This window comes from Microtus oregoni, unplaced genomic scaffold (genome assembly GCF_018167655.1).
Source record: "Microtus oregoni isolate MIOR12 unplaced genomic scaffold, Mior012 000027F_ref0000203, whole genome shotgun sequence".
Lineage (NCBI taxonomy): Eukaryota > Metazoa > Chordata > Mammalia > Rodentia > Cricetidae > Microtus > Microtus oregoni.
In genome coordinates, this window is record NW_024543086.1 from 22,328,000 (window position 1) to 22,352,182 (window position 24,183).

Here is a 24,183-nt window from a genome sequence, read left to right on the forward strand (position 1 = left end):
GCGTGCGCACGTCGCGTCGTCCTCGCGCTCGCCCTGCTCCGCTACCGCGACGCTGGTGGAGTCACTGACACGGAGACCGACGGACCTGCGAGCGGAGCGGCTGAGGGTGAGTGGCCCACGCCGTCTCCGGCCTTGCCCGCCCGGGTCCTCGCTGGGCGGAAGTCTTCCTCCAGAGCTCTGCTCGGCTGGTGCGCCGCCACTCGGCCGCCAGCCCGAGGGGACATCCGGGCGGGGGCCGGCCGGAAGCGGGCTGAGGCCGGGGAGCGGGAGACGGGGGTCGGGGAGGGGGCACCGAGCGGGCCTCGAGCATCATGTGAGCCCGAAATCGCAGACGCCGCGCTCTAGAAGACCTCTGAACTCCGACCCAAGCGTCCTCTGCTGTCCCCGTAGGGCACAGCCCCTCCCAGAGTCCCGAATGCTCTTGGCGAGGTGACTCCGGGGTCGAAGTTAGTGCAGCCCAGCTCTTGAGCCCCCCTGAGGTCCCGGAGGAGCCCGGGGCGTGGCGGCCTTGCTAGTCCGCCCTGCTGTGACTCCCCTCGCTGGGAAGAGCCCTTAGAACCTCGAGGGACTTTATGCGTGACCTCCGATGCAGACTGCAAGACTGGGAGGACTCTACAGCCAGTTGGTCTGGACGGGGAGGTCCCCTGTCACCTCCAAAGCACAGGGCTCTAGGTGACTTAATTGCCCTGTAAGAACTGCCAAGACAGTGTTTGCACAAGGGCTGTCTGTGCCCTGCCATTTAAATTGGTTCTGAAGGACCGGTTGCTGTGGCCTGTGGCTGTTCATCCTTACTGTGTTGTGTCGCTGGCGCCACTAACTCAACAACAGGGAGAGACCATATAATGCTGCCCTGTTGAGAGAGACCGCTTGCTCTTCAGCCCTTTCGCAAGCCTTCTGTTTCCCTACCTTTTTTTAGAGACTCGTGAAGTAAATCGAGCGATCTCCCACAGGCAAGGTGATGGCACAGATGAGCTTAAATCCAGTGCCCTGCCTGGACGTCCTGTGCTCTTTCAGAACTGGACTGGAGATTAGAAATGGCTGTGTTGTTTAAATGGTTATACTGGCCTTAAGCAGACCAGTCATGTAGAAGGAAATAAACCTGTTACTGGTTTTTTGCTTTTCTGTTTCTGCTGTGGTGCTGTTTGTAATAATTATTATAAATGTTATCATATATAATGTATAATAATTAGATATTTTTGGTGGTGGAGGTTGAACAGGACGAACACATATTTTACCACTGAACAAAATACAATGTTTTGTATTTTGAGAAAGGGATTCTTGGTATGTCCGTGCTGGCTGAATTTGAGATTCTTCTGCCTCAGCCTCCTGAATGCCCTAGCCTAAAACCATCCCCCCCCCCCTTTGAGACAGGGTCTCTCTTAAAATTACCTAGCCCTGACTGTCCTCGAACTGGCTGTTTAGACAGACTTCAACTCACAGAGATCCGCCTGCCTCTGCCTCCCCAGCGCTGGGATTAAAGGTGTGCACCATCATGCTGGGAGCTAACTGTATGTTTTGATTACGGCATTTATTAATGCTTTTAGTTTCTTTGAGGAGTGAAAAGTTTTTATTCAGAATTGCTTCCCCCAGAAACGTCATGAGATTGTAGTCTTGTTTGCTAGGCGCGCTCAGTTCAGTGGCAGTTATCACTTCATGTGATAAAATTGTTAAACATTGGCTAATACAGTGCCGCAGCCAAACCTGATTAGAGTGTGAGAATCTGTGAGCTTGGAAAGTAGCCTTCTTGTGAGCGACCTGATAGTGCTGAGGACGCGGACGGGAAATCCTGTGATTTCCCCCAGTCTGAGGCTTGAGTTCTGCTTTTTTCTTCGCTCAGGGCAGTCCATTGAGCTGCTGAGTCAGAACTATTAGTACTCTAGGGGTGGCAAGGCCGATGAGCTAAAGAAGGTCAAATGTTAATTTCCTTTAACTTTAACACAAATCTGTTGAAACTTGCACGCTCATGGCCTACCTTGATTTTTAAAAACAGCTGATTCGTTTTGTTTTTCGAGACAGGGTTTTTCTATGTATCTTTGGTGCCTGTCCTGGAACTCGCTCTTGTAGACCAGGCTGATTTTGAACTCAGAGATCCACCTGTCTCTGCCTCCTGGGTGCTGGGAATTGAACTCAGGACCTCTGGAAATGCAGCCAGTGCTCTTACCTGCTGCACCAGCCGTCTCTTCAGCTCCTGAAAGAGTTTTTTTTTAATTGGTTGTTTTGTTTGTCTCAGTTTAAAAACTGAGAGGGAGGGAGGAGAAGGAGAGTTGTGGAGATCAAAGGACACCCTGTGGGAATTGGTGGTTCTCAGGGATCAAACTCAGGTTGTCATACTTGGTGGCAAGTACTTTTACCCACTGCACTCTCAGTGGCCCTATTTTGTTTTTTTGTTTTTTTTTTTTTTTTTGGAAACAAGGGTCTCTGTAGTCCAGGCTGGACTTGAGCTGGAGATCCTCCTATTTTAGCCCTCTGAGTGCTGGGATTTCAGGTGTGTGCCATAATACCCAGCTAAAACATGTGCTGCTTTATTCTTGAAAAAAAAAAAAGGTTACTTTTACTTTTAGTGTTTTGCCTGAATGCAGATATGTGCACCACATATGTGCCTAGCGCCTTCAGGTCCCTTTGATCTACAATTATAGATGGCTGTAAGCCACCATGTGGGTGCTGGGAAGTAATCCTGGGTCTTCTTCGAGAGCAGCAAGTGCTTTAACCACTAAGCTATCTCTCTCAGTGGTTACTCTTCTTTCTTTCTGTCTGTCTGTCTGTCTGTCTGTCTATTTGTTTTTAAGACAATGTGACCTGGCTGCTCTGGAACTCCATATTTTGCCTCTTAAGTATTGGGATAAATCTTTTCTTTTTTTTATTTTTTTGAGACAGCGTCCCTCACTGTGTATTCCTGGTTAGCTTGAACTCAAAGAGATCTGCTTCTTCTGCCTTTCCAGTGTTGGAATTAATGTGTGTGCTACCATACCTAGCCTAAGCTTCAGTTTTTATATCAGAAAAGGGGTATTTTAGTACTTGATGAGTCTGACAGACTGTGGAGCCTTTAAATACTGCTTTTTTTTAAAGTTTTTTTTTAATTTAATTAATTTATTTATTATGTATGCAACATTTTGCCTCCATGTATGCCCGCATGCCAGAAGAGGGCGCCAGATCTCATTACAGATGGTTGTGAGCCACCATGTGGTTGCTGGGAATTGAACTCTGGACCTTTGGAAGAGCAGGCAATGCTCTTAACCACTGAGCCATCTCTCCAGCCCCTAAATACTGCTTATTGATCTAAGATGGAGGCTACTAAAATCTGTTTCGGTAAATCTGAGATTGGGACCGGGAATCAGTGGTTTTGGGATGTGATTCTTGATTAGGCCTCTGGAATAAAGCACAGCTGAGCAGAGAAGGATGAACTGGAAGGTGTATAGAGGTGGTTAATGGGCTACATGAGCAGTAACAACAGGGGAGGAACGAAAGAGTGATTGTTGGGTGGGATCAGTTGTGTTGTCTGTTTGTGTGCAAGAGGCCAACCAAACAGATGTTACCTTCTTTCTGCCCAGGGGGAAAATTAATTTTTTGTCACATGAAGGGATTTGTTTCCTTCCCAGGAGTACCATGAGCCTAATTATTACCATAGTTCTCAGTAATTTTAAAAGGGCTTTAGGGAGGAACAGCATAATGAGACTGCTGCCTTGTCCCTAACTTGTCTGAATACTCCCAGTTTCTGCTTTTCTTCCTGGATTGTTTTAGTTTTAAGACACTGGTTGTACGGTAGCTTATATTCATTCCCACATTTACCTGAGATTCCCAAACCACTTCTTTCTGTTTTTGTTTTTTTAAGACAGATAAGTACTCACTACGTAGGTCCAGGCTCACTGTGAATTCATGTTGACCCTCCTCCTGAGCATTTGCATGTGGGGTTACAGGCGTGTGCCCAATACTTGACTTATTAATACTCTTTACCTACCATATAATTTTTAGTTAGTTTAGTTGGCTGGCTTGTCTCTTAAGTAGCTATTATGATCATATTTTTCTACTAATCATGGAGATTATAATCTAAACATACAGGTGTGCTGAAGGAATAGTGATTGCAGGGGTTGAGTCCAGGGCCTTATGTATGTTAGGCAAGCACTCACCCCTGAGCTACATTCCCAGCCTTCTCTGCTTTTTCCATTGGAAGGTCAGGGTTGAGCCAGTCTTTTCTTTGCCTAAAATAGCAAGTGTCCCATTTCTAAGCAAATTACCCCAAAACCCCTCCATTCTTCTGTTGCATACTTAAATATTTATTATCTTCAGTAAAATTCTCAAATGTTCAAAATGTTATTATTTTCTTTGCTCTGATGCCTTTTTTGTTTTTTGTTTCTTTTTTTTAAATATTTATTTATTATGTATACAATATTCTGTCTGTGTGTATGTCTGCAGGCCAGAAGAGGGCACCAGACCTCATTACAGATGGTTGTGAGCCACCATGTGGTTGCCGGGAATTGAACTCAGGACCTTTGGAAGAGCAGGCAATGCTCTTAACCACTGAGCCATCTCTCCAGCCCTGTTTTTTGTTTCTTGAGACAAGATTTCTCTGCATAGCCCTGGCTATCCTGGAACTCATTCTGTAGACCAGGCTGGCCTTGAACTCACAGAGATCTGCCTGCCTCTGCCTCCTGAGTGCTGGAATTAAAGGCTTATGCCACTACATCCAACTAGAACTAAGGATTCTATTATGCCATCCTCTGTGCTGAATTTTTTTTGTTTTTTTTAAATGATTTATTATTTGTATCAGTGATTTGCCTGCATGTATATTTTGTGTGAGGGTGTTAGACCCTGGAGTTGTAGACAGTTGTGAGCTGCCATGTGGGTGCTGGTATTTGAACCTGGGTCTTCCGGAATAGCAGTCAGTGCTCTTAACCATTGAGCCATCTCTTCAGCCTCTATGTCATCCTCTGTAAGGATTATAGGAGCTATGTGTATCTTAAAAATCTCAGTATCATGCTGGGCAGTGGTGGCACACGCCTTTAATCCCAGCACTTGGGAGGCAGAGGTCGACGGATCTCTGAGTTCGAGGACAGTCTGGTCTACAAGAGCTAGTTCCAGGACAGGCTCCAATGCTAAAGAAAAACCTGTCTCAAAAAAACAAACAAAAAAATAAAAACAAGAAAAACCCGTCAGTATCACGATAATATATATTCCCAAATTTTAAAGGAATTGACATGTTAAATGCATATGTCTAGTAGTAGAAGGATGGAGGAACAGAAATGTGTGCCCCTTTCGTAGAAGTGTGTTCAAGAATCTAAGCTGTACTATAAGTGGCAGCACTGACAAGTTGTACAAAAGACAACAAAAACCTGGCTTAGTACCAGGAACTAGGTCATCTTGGGAAACCCAGAACAGTACAGTTGCTATAAGATTTATGATTACTCTGCTGCTGCTCCATGTTTTGAGGTGTCAGTCAAGTTAAAGAGCTGAGAACGAGGAGCCAACCCACAACAGGTCAGGTGAAAGAAAGAATAAAGCAAGGAGATCTACAGAAGAGCACTCAGACTGGAGTGGAAGCCTCGTGCTCGCAGAAAGAGTAAACTCCTGAAATAAGTGTTCTTAAGCTGAAATTCTGGGTGTTAGGTTAACTTTTTGAGGACCTATGCTTGCTCACAGATAGAATAGGGAACTTCTTTTTCTGTGAAAAATTTTGATTTGACCTGGAGCCTTCATCTGATGCTCAGCACAAAGAAAAAGGGCAAATGGCCTTCCTCAGAAATGGACAATTGTATCTTTCTGTTAGGCAATCACTCGACCAACTGAACTACATCCACACTCAGGCTTTTGTTTTTGCTTCCCAGCAAATTGTGGTCATTGATTTTTTTTTTTCCCTTTGTGATAATAACCTAATGCCTTGGCATAGTGTTTTAGAATGTGAATAGACACAGGATCTGACTTTGTTATGCTGTTGTATTGGTTTTACCTTCTTGTGGTTGGCTCCTTTCTTGGAGGAACAAATGAGAAAAGACCCTGCTGCTATGAAACCCTAATTCTAAGGACAGCTGAGAGGACACAAGAATTTGGGTCTGTCTGTCCCCCCCCCCCCACTCCATCCCCCAGGGTCTTTATTGGCACAGTTTCTGGAGGGGGATGAAGCCGGAGGAGTGGGTGGCACCAATACCAGGCTGGCCATGCTTAGCGGGCTTCTATGTGATGGAGAATTCCCCCAGGCAGTGGCCAGTCATCTCTGGTTTGACTTCCACCTGGTTGAAGGTCTCGCTGTTATACATGCCCACCATGTTTCCTGCCATCTCAGGTGGGATGATCCTGTTCCTCAGGTGTGTCTTTAACACCTTGGGCTTCTCCACGGGAGGCATCTCCTTCTTGGTTTTTCTCAGGCGCTTGAGTAGTGGGTGCTGCATCTGCTGCAGGCCATGGTTCGGGTGTCAGGTGCTGCCTCTGCCAGACACTGTACAATGTATCATCTGCTCATAATAGCACATGTCCAGCAGCTGGTCCAGGTCCACACCATGGTAGGTGAACTTGAGGAAGGTCTGCTTTTTCATCTCCACTTCAGCCATCTTGGCAGCTGATCAAAAAAGAAGGACTTTTTTTTTTTTTTGTTTTGTTTTTTGGTTTTTTTTCGAGACAGGGTTTCTCTGTGGCTTTGGAGCCTGTCCTGGAACTAGCTCTGTAGACCAGGCTGTTCTCAAACTCACAGAGATTCGCCTGCCTCTGCCTCCCGAGTGCTGGGGATTAAAGGCGTGTGCCACCATCGCCAGGCGAAGGACTTGTTTTTTAAAACTGATCTAAGGAGGGAGTGTCTGATGGGGACTGAGAAGCATTTGTTACCATGATTGCTAAAAATTTGCTCCTGGTGACTGGAGAGTTAGAGGACTTGGGTTCAATTCCAGTACCCATATAATGGTTCACAACCATTTATAACTCTAATTCCAGATCTGATGCCCTCTTCTGATCTCAGAGGTCACCAGACATGCACATGGTATATAAATACATGCAAGCAAAACATTCACTACACATTACATAAAAATCAAATCTAAGCCTAGGCTATCGAGTGAGAGTTCCTAGACAGCCAAGGCTACACACAGAGAAACCCTCCCCCCAATTTTTTTTAAAAAATTTTATTCATGAACTAACAGGCTTACTCACTAACTAGCTATTTTCTTTATTTCTGTAATTAGATTTTATTTGTATGTATGTGAGTCTGTATACATGTATGTGATGTCTGTGCAGGTGCCCACAGAGGCCTTATGTGAGTCCTAGGAACCTTTTCTTGAGTTCTCTGGAAGAGCAGCAAGCACACTTAGCTGTTGAGCCATCATCTCTTTAACCTTTCTCTCTGGGATTCATCTTGCAATTTATTTATTGTCCTCTATCAGATGTTTGAACGTGCCTCGATTTTGAGAATATCTCTAATTGTGGAGATAATTTCTTCAACAAACTCTTGATTATGTTTATGCATCATAACATGTGCAGGAAAAACTTGAAGTAGTAAGACTGATGTTGTGAAGGACTTACTAATTAACTTGCTTAGGAAATATTAATTGCACAGATAATTTAGCTAAAGGAGCATTGCCTCCTGGAAGGTAAGTAGTGTACTGAGCAGGCTTGTTAGAGACTATTAGAAAATTGTGTGCCATAATTGAAGATTGGAGTTACCAACTTAAACCCAGTCATGCTCACATCAAAGAACATGTGGAGAGGGGTAGCTCAAGGGGGCAGCACAGGCCACAGCCATCAAGTCCTGGTCTGCCATTAAGTCTCCCGAGCTCTTACCAGGAAAAGTATAATTCTGCCAAGTGGGCAAGAAAAACCTGGTAACAGTTCCAAAAACTGGCATACTTTTTTATCCCCTCCTCTATCTTTCTATCTTTCAAACACTGGTGTACTTAAATAATTCTGGCAATATTAAGATATAATTCTGGTAGTATCTTTGCTGTGTAAATCTTCCATCTGTCCAAGTGGCCAGACTTGCAGTCTCCTGTCTTTGTTTAAATTGTTCAAAGTATGTTGACCAGACAGGGAGTCAATCATACAAGAGGTGAGTCACCTTCAGCAAAAGAAGTGTTAGGCAGATATTCCAGCACACAACAGTGTCTTACCAACCAACCCTTGGCTGATACAAACTTACCCATTCCTCTCACGTGTCTTTCTTAGTTGGAGCCTCATTTATAGACTTCAGGGGTATTGGCTCATCTGATATTCTTGTTCCTCCAATGAGATCCAAACCATCTTGTCCCCCCCTCCTTTTTTTTAATTTATTTTTATTTATTTATTTTTTTTTTTGAGACAGGGTTTCTCTGTAGCTTTGGAGCCTGTCCTAGAACTCCCTTTGTAGAACAGACTGGCCTCGAACTCACAGAAATCCTTCTGTTTCTGCTTCCTGAGTGCTAGGATTAAAGGCCGCCTGGCTATTCCCGTTTTTTGACAAAACAACCCAGACTAAAACTACACATGCCAGTGCAGAATCCGGAGCTCTCATAGACATGGACAGCTCCAGTTCCTGTGATACTAAGCAGGATCTACTCATGTGGAAATGATGTTAACAAACAGCTTAAGCATGTGTCACTTTGACCTTCTTTGTTCTGTGAAATTGATGTGATTAATAAAACTGCAAAGTAAACACACACCGAAGAAATTGTTCAAAATATAACTTGGGACTGGGACTGAAAGAGATTTAAGGATGACAAAGTATGTGGAATGTATAAGCCTAAGGTATATCTAAATTAGTAAAATCTTCTATTTTAGGCTGGCTCCTCTTTGGGCTTTAGCAAAGCCAGGCTCTTGGTATCTTTAAATGTGCACAGTAATTTCTCAGGAGACAAGAAAAAAAGAATCGTAATCTAGAAAATGTGTAAACAGGTAAACGCTGTTGCAGACAGGACCTTAGTAAATTTCTAGGCAGCCCTTGAACTTACTTTCTGACCCAGGCAAGTTTTGAACCTGCCATCTTTCTGCCTTCACCTCCTGATTAGCTAGGATTACATACCTGAACCGCCGTCATGTCACTTTTATATGTGACCACATGTACTTTTCATCATACCTACTTCCATTGCCTCAACATATCCCCGATTTTTGTTTGTTTGTGTTTTCAAAACAGGGTCTCTCTGGAACTAGCTCTTGTAGACCAGGCTGGCCTCGAACTCACAGAGATCCATCTGCCTCTGCCTTCTGAGTGCTGGGATTAAAGGCACCAACCGGATTTCCCCACTTTTTGTTTGTTGTGTTTGAGATAGGGCTTTACTATGTAGCTCTGTCTGGCGTCCTCTTATGGCATGTGGGCATACACGGAGGCAGAATGTTGTACACATAAGAAATAAATAAATCTTTTTTTTTTTTTTAAAGAAAAAGCTTCATGAGTCTATGCTCTTGGTGTATGTCTTTATTTATGGGACATAGTTGTCCGTATGTAAATCAGCCCTTTTTGATGAGAGAACACAGTTGAGGACCCCACTCCTAGTGACTCCTGGTGCCTTGCTTGTTAAGGTAGGAAGTAAAAACACAAGATGGAAATACAGTTCCTCTGACAGTTCAAATGTAGGCTGTGCTGAGAAACTCTACCCTTTTCTCAATGCATCAGGTTTGTTTTATTCTCTTCCTCCACAGACGCAAAGCTGTATAAAACATAAAGCAGCCATTGCAGTTACTTCGTCTTCTTTTAGGATGTCCTTGTTTGAAAGTCTGTAGGCCCTGGGGAAGCAGGGACAGAAACAAGGTGAAATAGAGAGGGCAGCAGCTGGGAAAGCCTTGTCCTCTAGAGCTGCTGATCTTACTGTACTCTGTTATTCTCCCTCATTCTTCTGACCTTACACTTTCCAAGCGGCATACACTTTCTTTCATTTTTTTATTTAATAGACATTCATTTTTTAATTTTAATGTTTGTTTTGTGTGCATGTATATGCACCACTTACATTCCTGATGCCTGTAGGGGTCAGAAGAAAGCATTGGATCCCCTGGAACTGGAGTTAGAGGTGGTTGTGACCCACCGTGTGGGTATTGGGAATTGAATGAACCCCTGTCCTCTGGAAGGGGGAGCAATGCTCTTAATCACTCTCCAGGCATCTCTCTAGCCCCATCAGCATACATTTTTAGAAGTAGTTAGGACTGCTTAGATTTTAAAATAATCAGTACACAATTGACACACAGATTCTTGTTTGTTTTTTGAGACAGGATTTCTTTGTGTAGCCACGGCTGGGCTCTTTGGACCAGGTTGGCCTTGAACCCACAGAGATCCGCGTCCCTCAGCCTCCAGCGCTGAGATTAAAGATTTGTACCAATACTACCAGGCTGGCATACATTCTTAAAACTAGATCTTCTGTTTCTCTCAATTGCCATGGAAACTAGTGCTATAGAGATGTAGAGACCCTATTGTGACCTCTAGTGTAGGAATGTCACCAGAGCCTCTTATTTGATTGTCCGCTAAGGCCAGATAGGTCTGGCTCTCCAGGCACCAAGTGTTGGGGTGTGCCACCTCCCCATCTGGAACCACCTTAGGTTGCTGTCTTATAAAAGCAGGCCTTACCAAAGAACGGTCATCTTGGATCGCATAACTAAATGAGCCAAGGCAAGTGTTTGAGGGGTAGGAAGCAGCAGCTCTCAATCTCTGTGTGTGCATGTGGAGGCCAGAGGTCTGTAACGGCGTAAATGAATTCAGACAGATTGTAATAATATATACAGCTTTAATGGGGAGATAGACTTACAGGACCACAGGTTCCCACGATGAACAGAGCGCGAGGCGAACACGCCCCCTAAGGGGCTGGGCTTATCCTTACAGAGGTCGACTTTGAGTATTTTGCTTATGCCTTCTCCACCCTAGTTGTGTTGTCCCCCGCCCCAAGACATGGTCAGGGTTTCTCTGTGTATGGCCTGGCTGTCCTGGAACACACTCTGTAGATCAGGCTCATTTCAGACTCACAGAGATCTGCCTGCCTCTGCCTCCCGAGTGCTGGGATTAAAGGTGTGCGCCACCACCATCTTCTTAGTCTTTGAAGCCGGGTTTCTGACTAAACTTGTTGCTCATTGATTTGGCTAGACTGACTGGTCAGTAAGCTCCAGGGATCTGCCTTTCTCCTCACTCAGACTTTAGGTTACAGAGCTCCATTATTTTATGTGAGTCATATGAATCAGAATGGAGGTTTTCGGTGATTTTATCGTTAACACTCAACTGTCTCCTCAGCTCTTTAAATGGAAGCTTAAAGCATTTATGTCTCAGAACTCATAGGGTCATGTTTTCATCCTGAAACAAGAGTGGCTTAATACCTCCATGGTATGAATAAATGCAGTGTGATTCAGCAGCCTCTACCTTTAGTTTCAATGTGACCTGTAGTCCGTGACAATACCACTAACTCTCACATGCATGAACCAGTGAGAACTAGTTGGGGATTAGGAAGAATCTCTTACATTCTGAATGACTCAGGTTTAGTTCCAACTTGACTCTTGACTTCCTGTGCCCTTAGGCAGGTTAATTCTCTTCATTTTAGCACCCCCTTGGGTTTTGTTGTTTGATTTGGTAAGACAGTATCTCACTTAGGCACTGCTGGCCTTGTAGCCAGTGCTGGCTTCACAGTCACTTTGTAGCGAAGAATGGCCTTGAATTTTTTTTTATCTTCCTGCCTCTACCTCTGGAATGCTCAGATTATGGGGCTGCACCAACAGGCTCATTTTATGCAGTGCTGGCCATTTAACCCAGGGCATTGTCCTTGCTGAACAAACACTATATCAACTGAACTATAGACCCAGCCTAATTTCTCTGTCTCTCTGTCTGTCTGTCTGTTTCTCTCTGTCTCTCTCTAAATTAGACTAAGGAGGCAACACCAGGCCTCTGAAATTGTTTAATTTTGGTTATTTGATTCTTCTTTTTTAAGAAATGTTTGTTTTTATGTGCATTTGTAGTTTGCCTGAATTTCTTTCTGTGTGAGGGCACCAGGTCTCCTGGAACTGGAGTTACAGACAGTTGTGAGCTGCCATGCAGGTGCTGGGGATTGAATCCAGGTCTTCTGGAAGAGTACCCAGTGCTCTTAATTGGTTGGTGACCCGTCTCTCCAGCCCCTGCTTTAATTTTATAATTAGTGGAACACTGCTCTAAAGTGACTTAGACTGAGTGGAGTGTCCAGGTCTGTCAAATTGTGACCTGCTGTTCTGTCTTCTACTTATTGCCCTGCAGGGGTAGTTTTAAGGCTTTTGGTATTATCAGAGAGGAAAGTACCTGGGAGCTGGGTTTGCAGAATGACAATTCAGAGCCATCTTGATTACTGACTCCCTCCCTCCAACCCCTAATGTGATTCTGGTTTTTTTTTTTTAATATCTTTTGTTTCTTGAAAATTTCGTACATGTATGACAGTGTATTTTGATCCCATGATTTACAGTTCTTATTTTTAGAGAAGCTGAAACTGCTATAAAAATGATAGAGGGGCTGGGCGGTGGTGGCGCACGCGTTTAATCCCAGCACTTGGGAGGTAGAGGCAGGCAGATCTCTGTGAGTTCGAGACCAGCCTGGTCTACAAGAGCTAGTTCCAGGACAGGCTCCAAAATCACAGAGAAACCCTGTCTCGAAAAACCAAAAAAAAAAGTGATAGAGGGGAATTCCACATCAGCTGGCCACGGGGTCCATAGTTTTAAGCTTGTTCAAAATTGTCAGATTTTTTAAAAATATTTATTTATTTATTTAGATGGGGTTTCTCTGGTAGCCCTGGCTGTCCTGGAACTCTGGAGATCCTCCTGCCCCTGCCTTCCGAGTGCTAGGATTAAAGAGGTGTGTGTCAACCTGCTCATTGTCTTACTCAAAGCTCTTTCTTTCTTTCTTTCTTTTTTTTTTTTTTTTTTTGGTTTTTTTGAGACAGAGTTTTTCTGTAGCTTTTAAAGCCTATTAAACGTGTGTGCCACCACCGCCTGGCACAGAGCTTTTTCTTAATACCTTTCTAGAGTTGACTCCCACCCCCCAGAATTTCTTTAGGGAAATTGGTACATATGTTTTGCCCTTTAAAAAATATTTCTACTCAAGGGAGCTAGAGAGATGGCTCAAGGGTTAAGTGTGCTGGCTGCTCTCTCAGAGGACCTGGGTTCTTTTCCCAGCATTTACACAGCAGCAGCTCACAACTATCTAACTCCAATTCCAAGGGATCTGACAGCCTCTTCTGGCCTCCTGGGGCACCAGCACACATGGCGCAATGATACACTTGCAATCCCACCCTCCACGGTTTAAAAAAAAATTCCTGCTCAAGTAATTTTAGAATTTAGTCAGGGCTCCGTATCTGTGCCTGTCATTCTTCTCATGGTACTAGAATTGCTGCCTTCTTGTTCTGGGGCTTTGTTCATTCCAGACAATGGTAGATGGTAGACAGGGAGCAGGAGGGAGTCTACTGTGATTTCATTTATTGGAGGAAGGCTCCCTCCCTCCCCCCTCCTGCTGTGGGGCTGTGAGAAGTGAATTTATGTCTCACACTTGTTAGACAAACAGGAAAGCTGGTTACCAAGACTTCTGATTACCGCAATCATCAGTTCCAGGCTCCTTTGCTGGTGTCTGCTTTGAATGCTGGTATTTGGTCATGATAGAGTTGAGGACACCCATCTTCCTCAACTTAAAAAAAAAATGCTTGTGGAAGGAACCCAAGACATCTTGAGATGTCACTTATTGAAGATTCTAAAGCAAAAGGATGGTACTTTTAGGTTTTTGTTACTGTTTTTGAGACCAGGTCTCAATATATAGCTTAGGTTTGCTTTGAACTGCCTCACGCCCTGCCTTCCCCCAGTGTTAAGATTGCAAAATAGATACACCACTACACCCTGATTTTTTTTTTTTTTTCGGTGCTGGGGTAGAATATAGGATTTTAAGAATACTAGGAAAATGTGCTGCCACAGAACAAACCTACCCTATGCATTTAGCTTTCTTGCTATTTACCCAGAGTTGCAAGGGTGTGTTTCATAAATCAGGCTAAAGTTTTTGTCATTGGAGTCCTTACTTTTCCAGGATTTCCCGTCTGGTCTTGCTTTTTATCAAGAGGTTAATAGTCATCTATTCAGTGAACTGTGGGGTTGAACTTCCACAAATCAAAATGAAGAAAACATGATACTTACATACCAGATTTCCAGAGGAACCACAGTTATAAAGTTCAGAGACCTGGGGCCATTTATTCTAGAAACATTTTACCTAGAAAATGTTTCCTTGGTGTTGAAAGGCCCCTGTTATCAAGTGTCTCCTTAGGTTAGAGCTGATCCAGCTCTCTGTTGTCCCCAACATCCAGCACACCTAACACTGAGCTGAGCCAGCATTGAGGAGCGTGAGCATTCTTTCCGGTCGTGGTCACAGGTCTTACCTTGAAGAGAACAGGCACTGCCATTTCCTCACACTGCTGCAGGAGGGCTGAGTGTTCTGGTATGATGCGTCCAGAATCACCTGAATTGGCTGGACTTCTCATATTTCCTTCCCGATTGTTCTACAGTCACCTAACTGCTCTTTCTTAGTTTTGAGTTGTTAGTGACAGGGTCTCACGGGTCTCAGGCTGGCCTTGAACTCATTTGTCTCCAGGGCTGACTCCTGATCTTTCTGCCTCCACCTCCCAAGTGGCTTGTATTGTCGCGCTCACTTTACTAAACCCAGTTGGGGATTGAAGCCCTGGGCTCTCCCAGCTTTCTCAATAAGAGGTCAGCGTTTGAGGCAGCATCACATCTCATACAACATTTTCATGCGTGGTATCTCATTTTAGTTTTCACAGCATATTTGAGAAAGTAAAGCAAATTTTGTTGGCCTGTTTAATAGATGAGGAAACTCAACTTCCGGAAATTATGACTCACATACTGCCAAGAGCTAATTAGTATGGAGACCTTATCTCCCAAACCTAAAGACCAGGCCCTGTGTTTGGGGTCAGGCTACCCCTTCCACGCTTGAAGATAAGCTGGGTTTCTAGTAATAATTAGCAATAGGCAGGAGTTCAGAGTTAGCTTCAGCATGCTGCAAATCCACTCAGCGCGTCCCTCCTCCAGTACCAGGTGGTGGCTGACCTAGAAAAACAGGTCACATCTTCTCTGTCCATCCATTTGCTAAATGGAATGTAAAACTGGCCTTTGGTATTTTAATTCTCTTAAAAATTCTTCTAATTACTTGGAGAGGAGTTGTGTGGGTGCATGTAGGCTTGTTTTGGGCTGAGAGGGCACCTTTTGAGGATTGGGTCGCCTACCACTATGAGTTCTAGGTTTTCAGGCTCATGCTCACGCATTTTTACTCTGAGTCATCATACCATTTATGTGCAGTTAATTCTTATGAATGCTAAATTTTACTCTCCCCACCTCCCCTAGCAGTTTTGTATTGTTTTGAGATAGGGCCTTGGCATTTATAACAGTCCTCCTGTCTCCACCCCTCAAGTGTTGTGATAACAGGCATGCATGAATGCTAGAATTCAGTGGTGCTAAAGAGACCAAGTTACTCTTCAGTTTGCCTTCGGGAACTGGGTTTATTATGTTGATCCTTCCTATTTGTCCTGGTATGGTCTGATAAGCTCACCCAGGGATGCCTAATACTGTTTCATTTCCTAAGGTTGCTCGTGTGATCTTTCCACATTGTATGCCTGTCTCAAAAAAAGAATTATTTGTTAATTAAAACTTGGAAAATAAAGAGAAGAAAGAACTAGAAAATCAGATCTCATAATGGTTCATTTAGTGCCAAGGCACCCAGTTACATACTCAATATACAGCTTTTGTTTAGCTTGTATGTCCAGTGCATTCTGTGTACACACTGTGACAGTTATAACTCAGATTGGAGGCTCCAGAGGATGCTGTGCTCTGATGGATTTACCGATAGTGAATCTGAGGGGAATCCTGATCAGCCCTGTAGGAAGCTTCTGGTTTAATTGGGGCAGTCACATATAGGGTAGTGTGGTATCAGTTATCTACAGGAGTGAAATCTTGAACCATAGACAGCCTTCTAGGAAGCAGGCAGGGGACTCACAGTGATGGCAAGAAGCCTAATGCCCAGCAGAAATCTGTTCAAAGAGGGAATCATGATCAAGTCTTGGTAAAGAATGCTAGGAGCAGCCACTTAACCTCCCTGTGCGTATGGGATAACAACAGTGACTCATGTTGTGGGCGTAAACCGATTGTTGCTGAATGTCACTACCCAGTGAGTCAGGCTCACAGCATTGTTCTAATGCCAGGGAACAGGTCACCCTGCCATTGCTTTTCTGTTACCTGTTCCTTTCCTTCAGTGCAGAATGAATACCAGAAGTCTTTATTATTCTTTAGATCATCAGATAGGAAGTAACCGTGATATGGACCTTAGGTTACATTTCTGCCTGGCAGCAGTGCTCTGAATTACCTGGCCTTGTGAAATTTGCTGGAGTTAGTCTCCACGAAGGAGAGTTTCTTTGAATAACGTCTGTTATTTCAGAAAGTCCTAATGCCTTCACAGTGCTTTACCAGGAACAACAGCTCTGAGGTAGATGTTTTAGATCTGCTATGTGGGTACCTCTTGCTGGAAATCTCTGTGGTAGGAACTTGGTGCTTCACTCAAAACAGGTATTAGAATGAAAACCAGCAGCCGATTGGGAAAACAGCTGGCAGTACAGGAATTAGGGAGTAGCAGTCAGGTTTTTTTTTTTTTTTAAAGCTGGGTGGGGCGGGGCACAGAATGTCCTGGTAGCAGAAGGGCCAAGGACAGACTTCCTGTTGACTAGTTCAGGGCAGAACTTTGCTAGTTTTCTTACACCAACCAATTTCTATTTGTGTTTCCTTTTTACTCTTTCCTTTCCTGCATTTCTCTTTCCCTTTTTCTCTTTTTTCTTTCCAATAGGATAATGCTACTTTACATAAAAGAAACAGTCAGTTGGCTAAGTTGGCTAACAAAAACCATAAATGAAGAGTTTTCCAGATTCCCTTCCTGTTTTGTTTTTTTGTTTGTTTTGTTTTTCGAGACAGGGTTTCTCTGCGGCTTTGGAGCCTGTCCTGGAACTAGCTCTGTAGACCAGGCTGGTCTCGAACTCACAGAGATCCGCCTGCCTCTGCCTCCCGAGTGCTGGGATTAAAGGCGTGCGCCACCAACGCCCGGCTCCTGTTGTTGTTAATGTACTTATATGGTGATATAATCCTTGCTGGGCAAGCACTCTACCTCTGAGCAACATTCCCAGCCCTGTACAGTGCTGTGCTGCTTATACATAGTTGTAGTCGTGGTTTGGATTTTTTTGGTTTTGGTTTTTTGAGACAAGGTTTCTCTGGGTCACAGTTCTGGCTGTTCTGGAACTTGCTTTGTAGACCAGTTTGGCCTCGAACTCACAGAAGTCCTCCTGCCTCTGCCTCCCAAGTGCTGGGATTAAGGGCGTGTACCACCACTTCCTGTCATTTTTTTTTTTTAATGTAGACTATTCTGTACGTGATCACAGTTTGTCAGCTTGTCAGGGTGGTGCAGCATTGTTACTGTCCTTTGAGTAGCTCAAGCCTTGGCTGTTAGGCTGTGTGATTTATTTTCTTACTTTATAGTATGACTATTATTAGGGTATAGATTACTGGGTTTTGTTTGTTTGTGTGTTTGTTTTTTCGAGACAAGGTGTCTCTGTCCTGCTGTCCTGGAAGTTTCTTTGGAAACCAAACTGGCCTCGAACTCACTGAGATCCGCCTGCCTTTGCCTCCCGAGTGCTGGGATTAAAGGTGTGCGCCACTGCCTGGCCCAGTTTTCTATTTTTAAGGAGTATGTCCTAGAGTGTACAGGTCAACAGAGGATTTGGAAATGTAACTTTTCAAAGACTGAGATAATTTTTTCCAGTAGGGCAAGGTAACCTCTTAGTATTACCTGTGTGGCCATTCGGCCAAGGAGTGGTAAATTGGCAACAAGAATGAACACATTTTGTCCCCCGGCAGGAGCCTATGTTGGTTGAATATGGTAACTGGGCCTTCCTGGAAAGGGAGCTTTCAGATACCCTTGAGGACTCAGTATTCTTCAAAGGGAAATAAGTAAATTGTACTTGGAGTTTAGAAAACTATTGAAGTGATAAACAACAGGTTATTAATATTATTTTATTGTTTAAAAAATGCATACTTAAGCAGGGCGGTGACGATGCATCTAATCCCGAGCTACAGCCCTACCTCAAGGGCTATTCTTACACCTGATTGTCTCAGTTATAGAAAATGCTCAGTAAAGAAGTACTAATTGAGGCAGAAAATTAAGCTTTCTTTTTCCTTGGCCCAGCTTGGCCAGATGCGGCTCCAGAGTTGGAATTTCTGCCTTTATGAGTTGACTTATTGATGATGATGTGTCACAGTGTTCGTCTAAAAAGTTGCCCTTACTGTGCTGCTAGAGCAGACGTCTCCTGAGATGGAGGATAAAACTGCTGCATTATGGGTTGTAGTCCCTTGCTGATGAAAGGTGAGCCTTGAGTAGGTAGTGGGCGTTGATCAGCTTAGCCTTTTATTTCATGCAGCCCAGCAAAGTACAGAATAGGCTTGGGATAGTTTGCTAGGTGACTCACTTGAAGGTGTCTCAGGCTTGTGGAGCTGTTGGGCACAGCCTGGCTTAATTAAACTCTAACAACACCCTGTTCATCCTTTTTTACTTGGCAGCCCACAGGTAGAACGGAAAGCCTTGCATTGCTTAATAAGGTGAGATCCCCTGCAGCCTTTTTTTTTTTTAATGTATCTTTCTTTTACATGTTTAGTAGCTTTTTATTTGTGTATAATTTCAAACATGCAGGGGAGAAAATGATAAGACTAGTACAGAGAACTTTTGTAGCCCAGTAGTAGTGCACACCGTTAATCCCAGCACTCGGGAAGCAGAGGCAGGCAGATCTCTGAGTTTGAGGCCAGCCTTGTCTACAAAGCAAGTTCCAGGACAGCAAGTTACATAGAGAAACCCTGTCTGGAAAAAAAAAAAAATTAAAAAGAGCTTTTGTATACCTTTTACCCAGACTGTCAGCGTCAGCATTTGCCTCATGTGCTTTCTTCACAGGGATGCACACTCACTTACATTCTTTTCAAGGCTGAGAGCAGGTGTAGACAGCGTGCTGTTTACTTCTGAATGCCAGTGTGTATTGCCTAAGAGCAAATTCAGCAACGTTATAATTATACCTAACTTATTGTCCAACTTCAGATCTGTCCACATCCTGAAATGGTCCTAGTAATGACAGAGCTTTGTTGTGAAAAACAGTCTTGAGGTGCAGGGGTGTCTCCTCGGTTATGTTGGCTTAAAGCCAAAAGACATTATTCAGTCACCAATTTCTTGTGTCTTTACAGGACCGGAGTGAGGAGGGCATCACCAGCTACTCAGCAACAATGTCTTCAGAAGTGGAGACCTCAGAGGGGGTAGATGAATCAGAGAAAAAGAACTCCGTGGCCCCAGAGAAGGAAAACCATACCAAGTGAGTGACAGCAGCTGACTGCTTCTCATTGAGAGGGTCCAACACCTGTCCTCTCACCTGCCATCATGCCTGGTTCAGTCTGTTGGTGACACTTGGGAGTGCTCATCAGTCCTGAGTTGTGTAGACCCTGGGATGTTTGATTGGCAGTGCAGGCCCCTGTCCAGCCTGGGCTGTCCCATTCTCTGGTTTTCTGTTTTGTTACCAATGGAGACAGGCCAGATGCTGAGAGTGCTGAGTCAGGGTTTCATGGTGGTCATTATTCTCTTTTTAAAAACCAAGTGGTGCCAGCAGGGTGGTGTGCACCTTTGATCCCGACAAGAAGCAGGCAGATTTCTGGCTAGCCTGGTCTACAGAGCGAGTTCCAAGACAGACAGAGCTACACAGAGGAACCTTGTCTCTAAAAACAATCAAACAAACCCCCAAACCTAAGTGGGTTTTCACATGAACTCACATGAGGAATGATGAGGCAAAGCTGATTCCCTTTACAGGGTTATCTCTCTACCAATGTGGAATCTGAACTCTGTTCTAGGCCAGGCCTTTACTTGTAAATCTCTCCAGAATTTAAATTACTGGGCTTTACTCTGCATTTTTCCTAGCCTCTCATTAAAGTCCCGTTGTTGGCTAAGTTATTATATCTTAAAATAATTGTTAATAAATTCTCAGGACAAAATAATCTAAAAAACAAAAACAAATGAAACTGCAGAGGCTAGACTGTTTTTGTTTTGTTGTTTGTTTTTTGAGACGGGGTTTCTTTGTATAACAGTCCTGGCCGTCCTGGAACTTGCTTTGTAGACCAGGCGGGCCCTGAACTGAGAACCAACATTTTCTCATTCTAACAGATGGACTGTATGGATATACTGGAGTTCTCCCTAGGTTCCATTTTCTTAGGATCATACTTTTCTTCCCTGTCCATTTACTGGTGTAACTATTCTGTGTGATTCTGATTTGTTAAGAAATACAAAATGGGGAGGCAGAGGCAGGAAGTTCTATTGAGTTCGAATGCTACAGATCGAGTTTCAGGACAGCCAGGACTACACAAACAAACTCTGCCTTGAAAAAACAAAAAAGGAGAAGAAAAGAGAAGTGTGTGTGTGGGGGGGGGGAATAAGAGGAGAAGAAGAAAGAATACAAAACCAAGATCTTGGTCCTCATCTCTCAACTGTCTCTTCTTCCCACACCTGGGCCCATCCACGTAACATCCTAGGAACTGGTTCCTCATTGGGAAGAAGGCAACTTTCTGGGCTGGATTAAGTTTTGTTTCTTCAGCCACTAGGTGGCCACAGAAGCCAAATCATTCATTTGGGTGCCTACTAACATGTATACATGGATCCATAGTCTTGGGGAGACAGTAGTAATCTTTATGTGCCCTGAATTTTATGGCAGGTTGTCACATCTGCTTGCCCTGTGCTCACATATAAGACTCACCTGTTCATGCTGGACTAGTCTGAGCAGCTCCAGCGTCAGTCTGTATCCGGGGCCCTTCAGTCCTTTCTGGAGAACTGGAAAGGGCTACTGTCTTACACACAAAACTCATTCCACAGAATGGCAGACCTCTCTGAGCTCCTGAAGGAAGGGACCAAGGAAGCACATGACCGGGCAGAAAATACCCAGTTTGTCAAAGACTTCTTGAAAGGAAACATTAGGAAGGAGCTATTTAAGGTTTGTGCCCTCAGTCAGATGGGGTTGGATTCTAAACTTAATTAATGGGTGGGAGGTGGGGTGGGGGGAAGCTCAGCCCTCAAAGGGAGAAGCTGCTGGGTCTTTTTCTTGGAGACTGTCTGGCTGCATAGTCCATGGACTCTATCCCTGGGTCCTCCAGCCTTAGCTTCCTAAATACTGGGGATGAAAGGTATGTGCCTCCATGCCCAGCCATATGTATGTGTATGTAGATAGATAGATAGATAGATAGATAGATAGATAGATAGATCCATTTTTTTTTCCTAGTGTTAAGCTGTGACTGTCCTAGCCTAAATGGATTAACAGAAATGTTTGCAAATATTCACCGTTTTGTTGTTTTTTTAAAGAAGTTACAGAAGCTTCCTAGGTGTGTTAAGTAGTTCACTGTATAAAAAAGGAGTCACAGCTGGATTTTTGGGATGGGACAAAGTGGCTTTTGTCTTGACCTAGTCTTGAAACATGGTGGGTTCAAAAAAAAAGCTGGAGGGGGCTGGAGAGATGGCTCAGAGGTTAAGAGCATTGCCTGCTCTTCCAAAGGTCCTGAGTTCAATTCCCAGCAACCACATGGTGGCTCACAACCATCTGTAATGAGGTCTGGTGCCCTCTTCTGGCCTGCAGGCATCCACACAAACAGAATATTGTATACATAACAAATATTTAAAAATAAATATTTTAAAAAAAAGTTGGATAGTTGTGGCATCACACACCTTTAGTCTCAGCATTGGGGAGGCAGAGGCAGGTGGGTCTCTGTGAGTTTGGGGCCAGCTTGGTCTACGCTATGAGTTCTAGGACAGCCAGGGCTACACACACACAAACCTGTCTTTGAAAAACCAAAACCCAAAACGAAACATAGTTCTAAAGCTGCTGGTTTGGCTTATAATCTTCTCCCACGATCTTCATCACCCTCACAGCTGGCCACTACTGCACTTTATTTCACGTACTCAGCCCTTGAGGAGGAAATGGACCGAAACAAAGACCACCCAGCCTTCGCCCCCTTGTATTTCCCCATGGAGCTACACCGGAAGGAAGCACTGATCAAGGACATGGAGTATTTCTTTGGTGAAAACTGGGAGGAGCAGGTGAAGTGCTCTGAGGCTGCCCAGAAGTATGTGGACCGGATCCACTATGTCGGGCAGAATGAGCCAGAGCTGCTGGTGGCCCATGCTTATACTCGTTACATGGGGGACCTTTCAGGAGGCCAGGTGCTGAAGAAGGTGGCCCAGCGGGCACTGAAACTCCCCAGCACTGGGGAAGGGACCCAGTTCTACCTGTTTGAGCATGTGGACAATGCCCAGCAATTTAAGCAGTTCTACCGAGCCAGAATGAATGCCCTGGACCTGAATTTAAAGACCAAAGAGAGGATCGTGGAGGAGGCCAACAAAGCCTTTGAATATAATATGCAGGTACTGGGCACTGACCTTGGAGCCTACTTCATGGAGTTATGATCATGGATGCATGAGCTTGATCCTTTAGCAGTAGAGTCAAAGCCAGAGCTGTCTCGAGGCCATTGGTAGCATAAATGAGCTCCTGCATGCCCTAGAGGAAGGTGAGGGACCAGTTAGCCAGTGGACAGCATGGGGTTAGTGTGTGGCTCCCAGATGGAGGCCTGGTTTAAGGCCTGTAGATAGTTATGGAAGGGCAGAGCTCCAGCATTTGAAAGGTCTGTCACTACAGGATGCTAGCTAGGATTGATGAGTGAGCAGTTTGTTCATTTTGTAGCAAAGACAGGAAAAATATTGTTTAGTATGGAGCCAGAGTCATTGGGGAGTAGGTTTTACAAGCTGATCATGCTGAAGCCATTTCTGATCCAGAACCCAATGTCAGCCCTCAGTGTTAGAACAGCAGTCACCTGAACTCCCACTAAGAGGTGCAGGGAAGTGTTCACTTTTCTGGCTTGATGTTCACCTAGTCCTGATCAGATGTATCTGGGCTGTAGTCCCTCTATGGGTGGTGAGTAGGGTGTAAATTCTAAGTCTGCCTACTTTAGGGATGGCTCAGTTAATTTCTGCTCCTCAGATATTCAATGAACTGGACCAGGCTGGCTCCATACTGGCAAGAGAAACTCAGGAGGATGGACTCCCCATGCATGATGGGAAGGGAGATATACGTAAATGCCCCTTTTATGCTGCTCAGCCAGACAAAGGTAGGTTGCGGGTCCTAAGCTAACATTTCCGGAGCAGGTTATGTCATTGCTCTCCACTGATGCCCTGTCTCCTGTTGTGCGCCTACAGGTACCCTGGAAGGGAGCAGCTGCCCCTTCCGGACAGCCATGGCTCTGCTGAGGAAGCCTAGCCTCCAGTTCATTCTAGCTCTCAGTGTGGCCCTGGCTGCTGGATTCCTGGCCTGGTACAACATGTGAAGGACCTGTCATGTTATTTGCATCCTACCCCAAGTGACCTGTTCCATCCCTATCTCCACCTCTGACTAAACTACCACCTCAGGCAACTTTTTTATTGCTGGGTTTGAGAAAACAAGCAACCAATAAAAGCCAGACACTAGAGCCTCTGCGTAAACAGCATCTTCTCTGCTATCCAGGTGCATACCAAGCATAGGCTGTCACTCTGACAGCCAGCCAGTACTCCACTGCAAGTCAGCCTCTGGACCTCTTCATCTGGCAGTGCCCCAGGATTTCTGCCACTTTGGAGGCCTGGGTACATTTTCTTCTTTCTTAATAGTACTTGGAGTAGTCATTGCCTTTGCTTGGGAGTTGGCTGCCCATACACCCAGGCTTGGTGGGAAAGGGTCATACCAACTGATAATGTTCAATTTTCTAGGCCTCAGGGAGCCTTTTGGGGGTGAAAACTATGCTTTCCTGTTCTCAAAGCTTCCCCCTCTCCCCCCAGCTTATTCCTTAAGCAGGCTGTTACCCTGGGCTGTCTCCACTGACTGGTATACCTGCTTCAGCACTCTTAAAGCAGACACCTCACACTTCCTCCACCCTGGGATAGGGTAGGTGCGACTACCTCCTGGTCCCCCAGAAACAGTAGCATGTTGTATACATCCTCTTTGACAGCCCTCGCCTACCTCCCAACACTTCTGGACAATTCCCTGTACCTTATTTTTCCATGTATTCATGTTAAGCATTATAAAGATTCTTAATGTCTACTTGAACTTGTGATTTTTCTTAGAAATACTTTAAGGTTTCTTACTTTGAAAGCACATTTAACTTAAACAATTCATAGTCTAAAATAGA

General features: G+C 44.5%; 1 protein-coding gene and 1 pseudogene across 2 annotated transcripts; one reads left to right on the forward strand and one right to left on the reverse strand.

Annotated features, from left to right (window-relative positions):
• On the forward strand, positions 1 to 23,490 carry Hmox2 (heme oxygenase 2). Of its 2 annotated transcripts, XM_041675895.1 has the most exons (7): positions 26 to 106; positions 18,520 to 18,558; positions 19,189 to 19,313; positions 20,855 to 20,972; positions 21,902 to 22,393; positions 23,007 to 23,133; positions 23,222 to 23,490. In XM_041675895.1, exons 3-7 carry the CDS (start codon positions 19,228 to 19,230, stop codon positions 23,347 to 23,349), a joined length of 951 nt encoding a protein of 316 aa, XP_041531829.1. In that variant the 5' UTR covers positions 26 to 106; positions 18,520 to 18,558; positions 19,189 to 19,227; the 3' UTR covers positions 23,350 to 23,490. The 2 variants fall into 2 exon arrangements, with proteins under 2 accessions (XP_041531828.1, XP_041531829.1); XM_041675894.1 differs by lacking the exon at positions 18,520 to 18,558 and having other exon boundaries at positions 1 to 106.
• LOC121464004 lies at positions 6,084 to 6,539 on the reverse strand (annotated as a pseudogene).
• Positions 23,491 to 24,183: the final 693 nt, after the last annotated feature.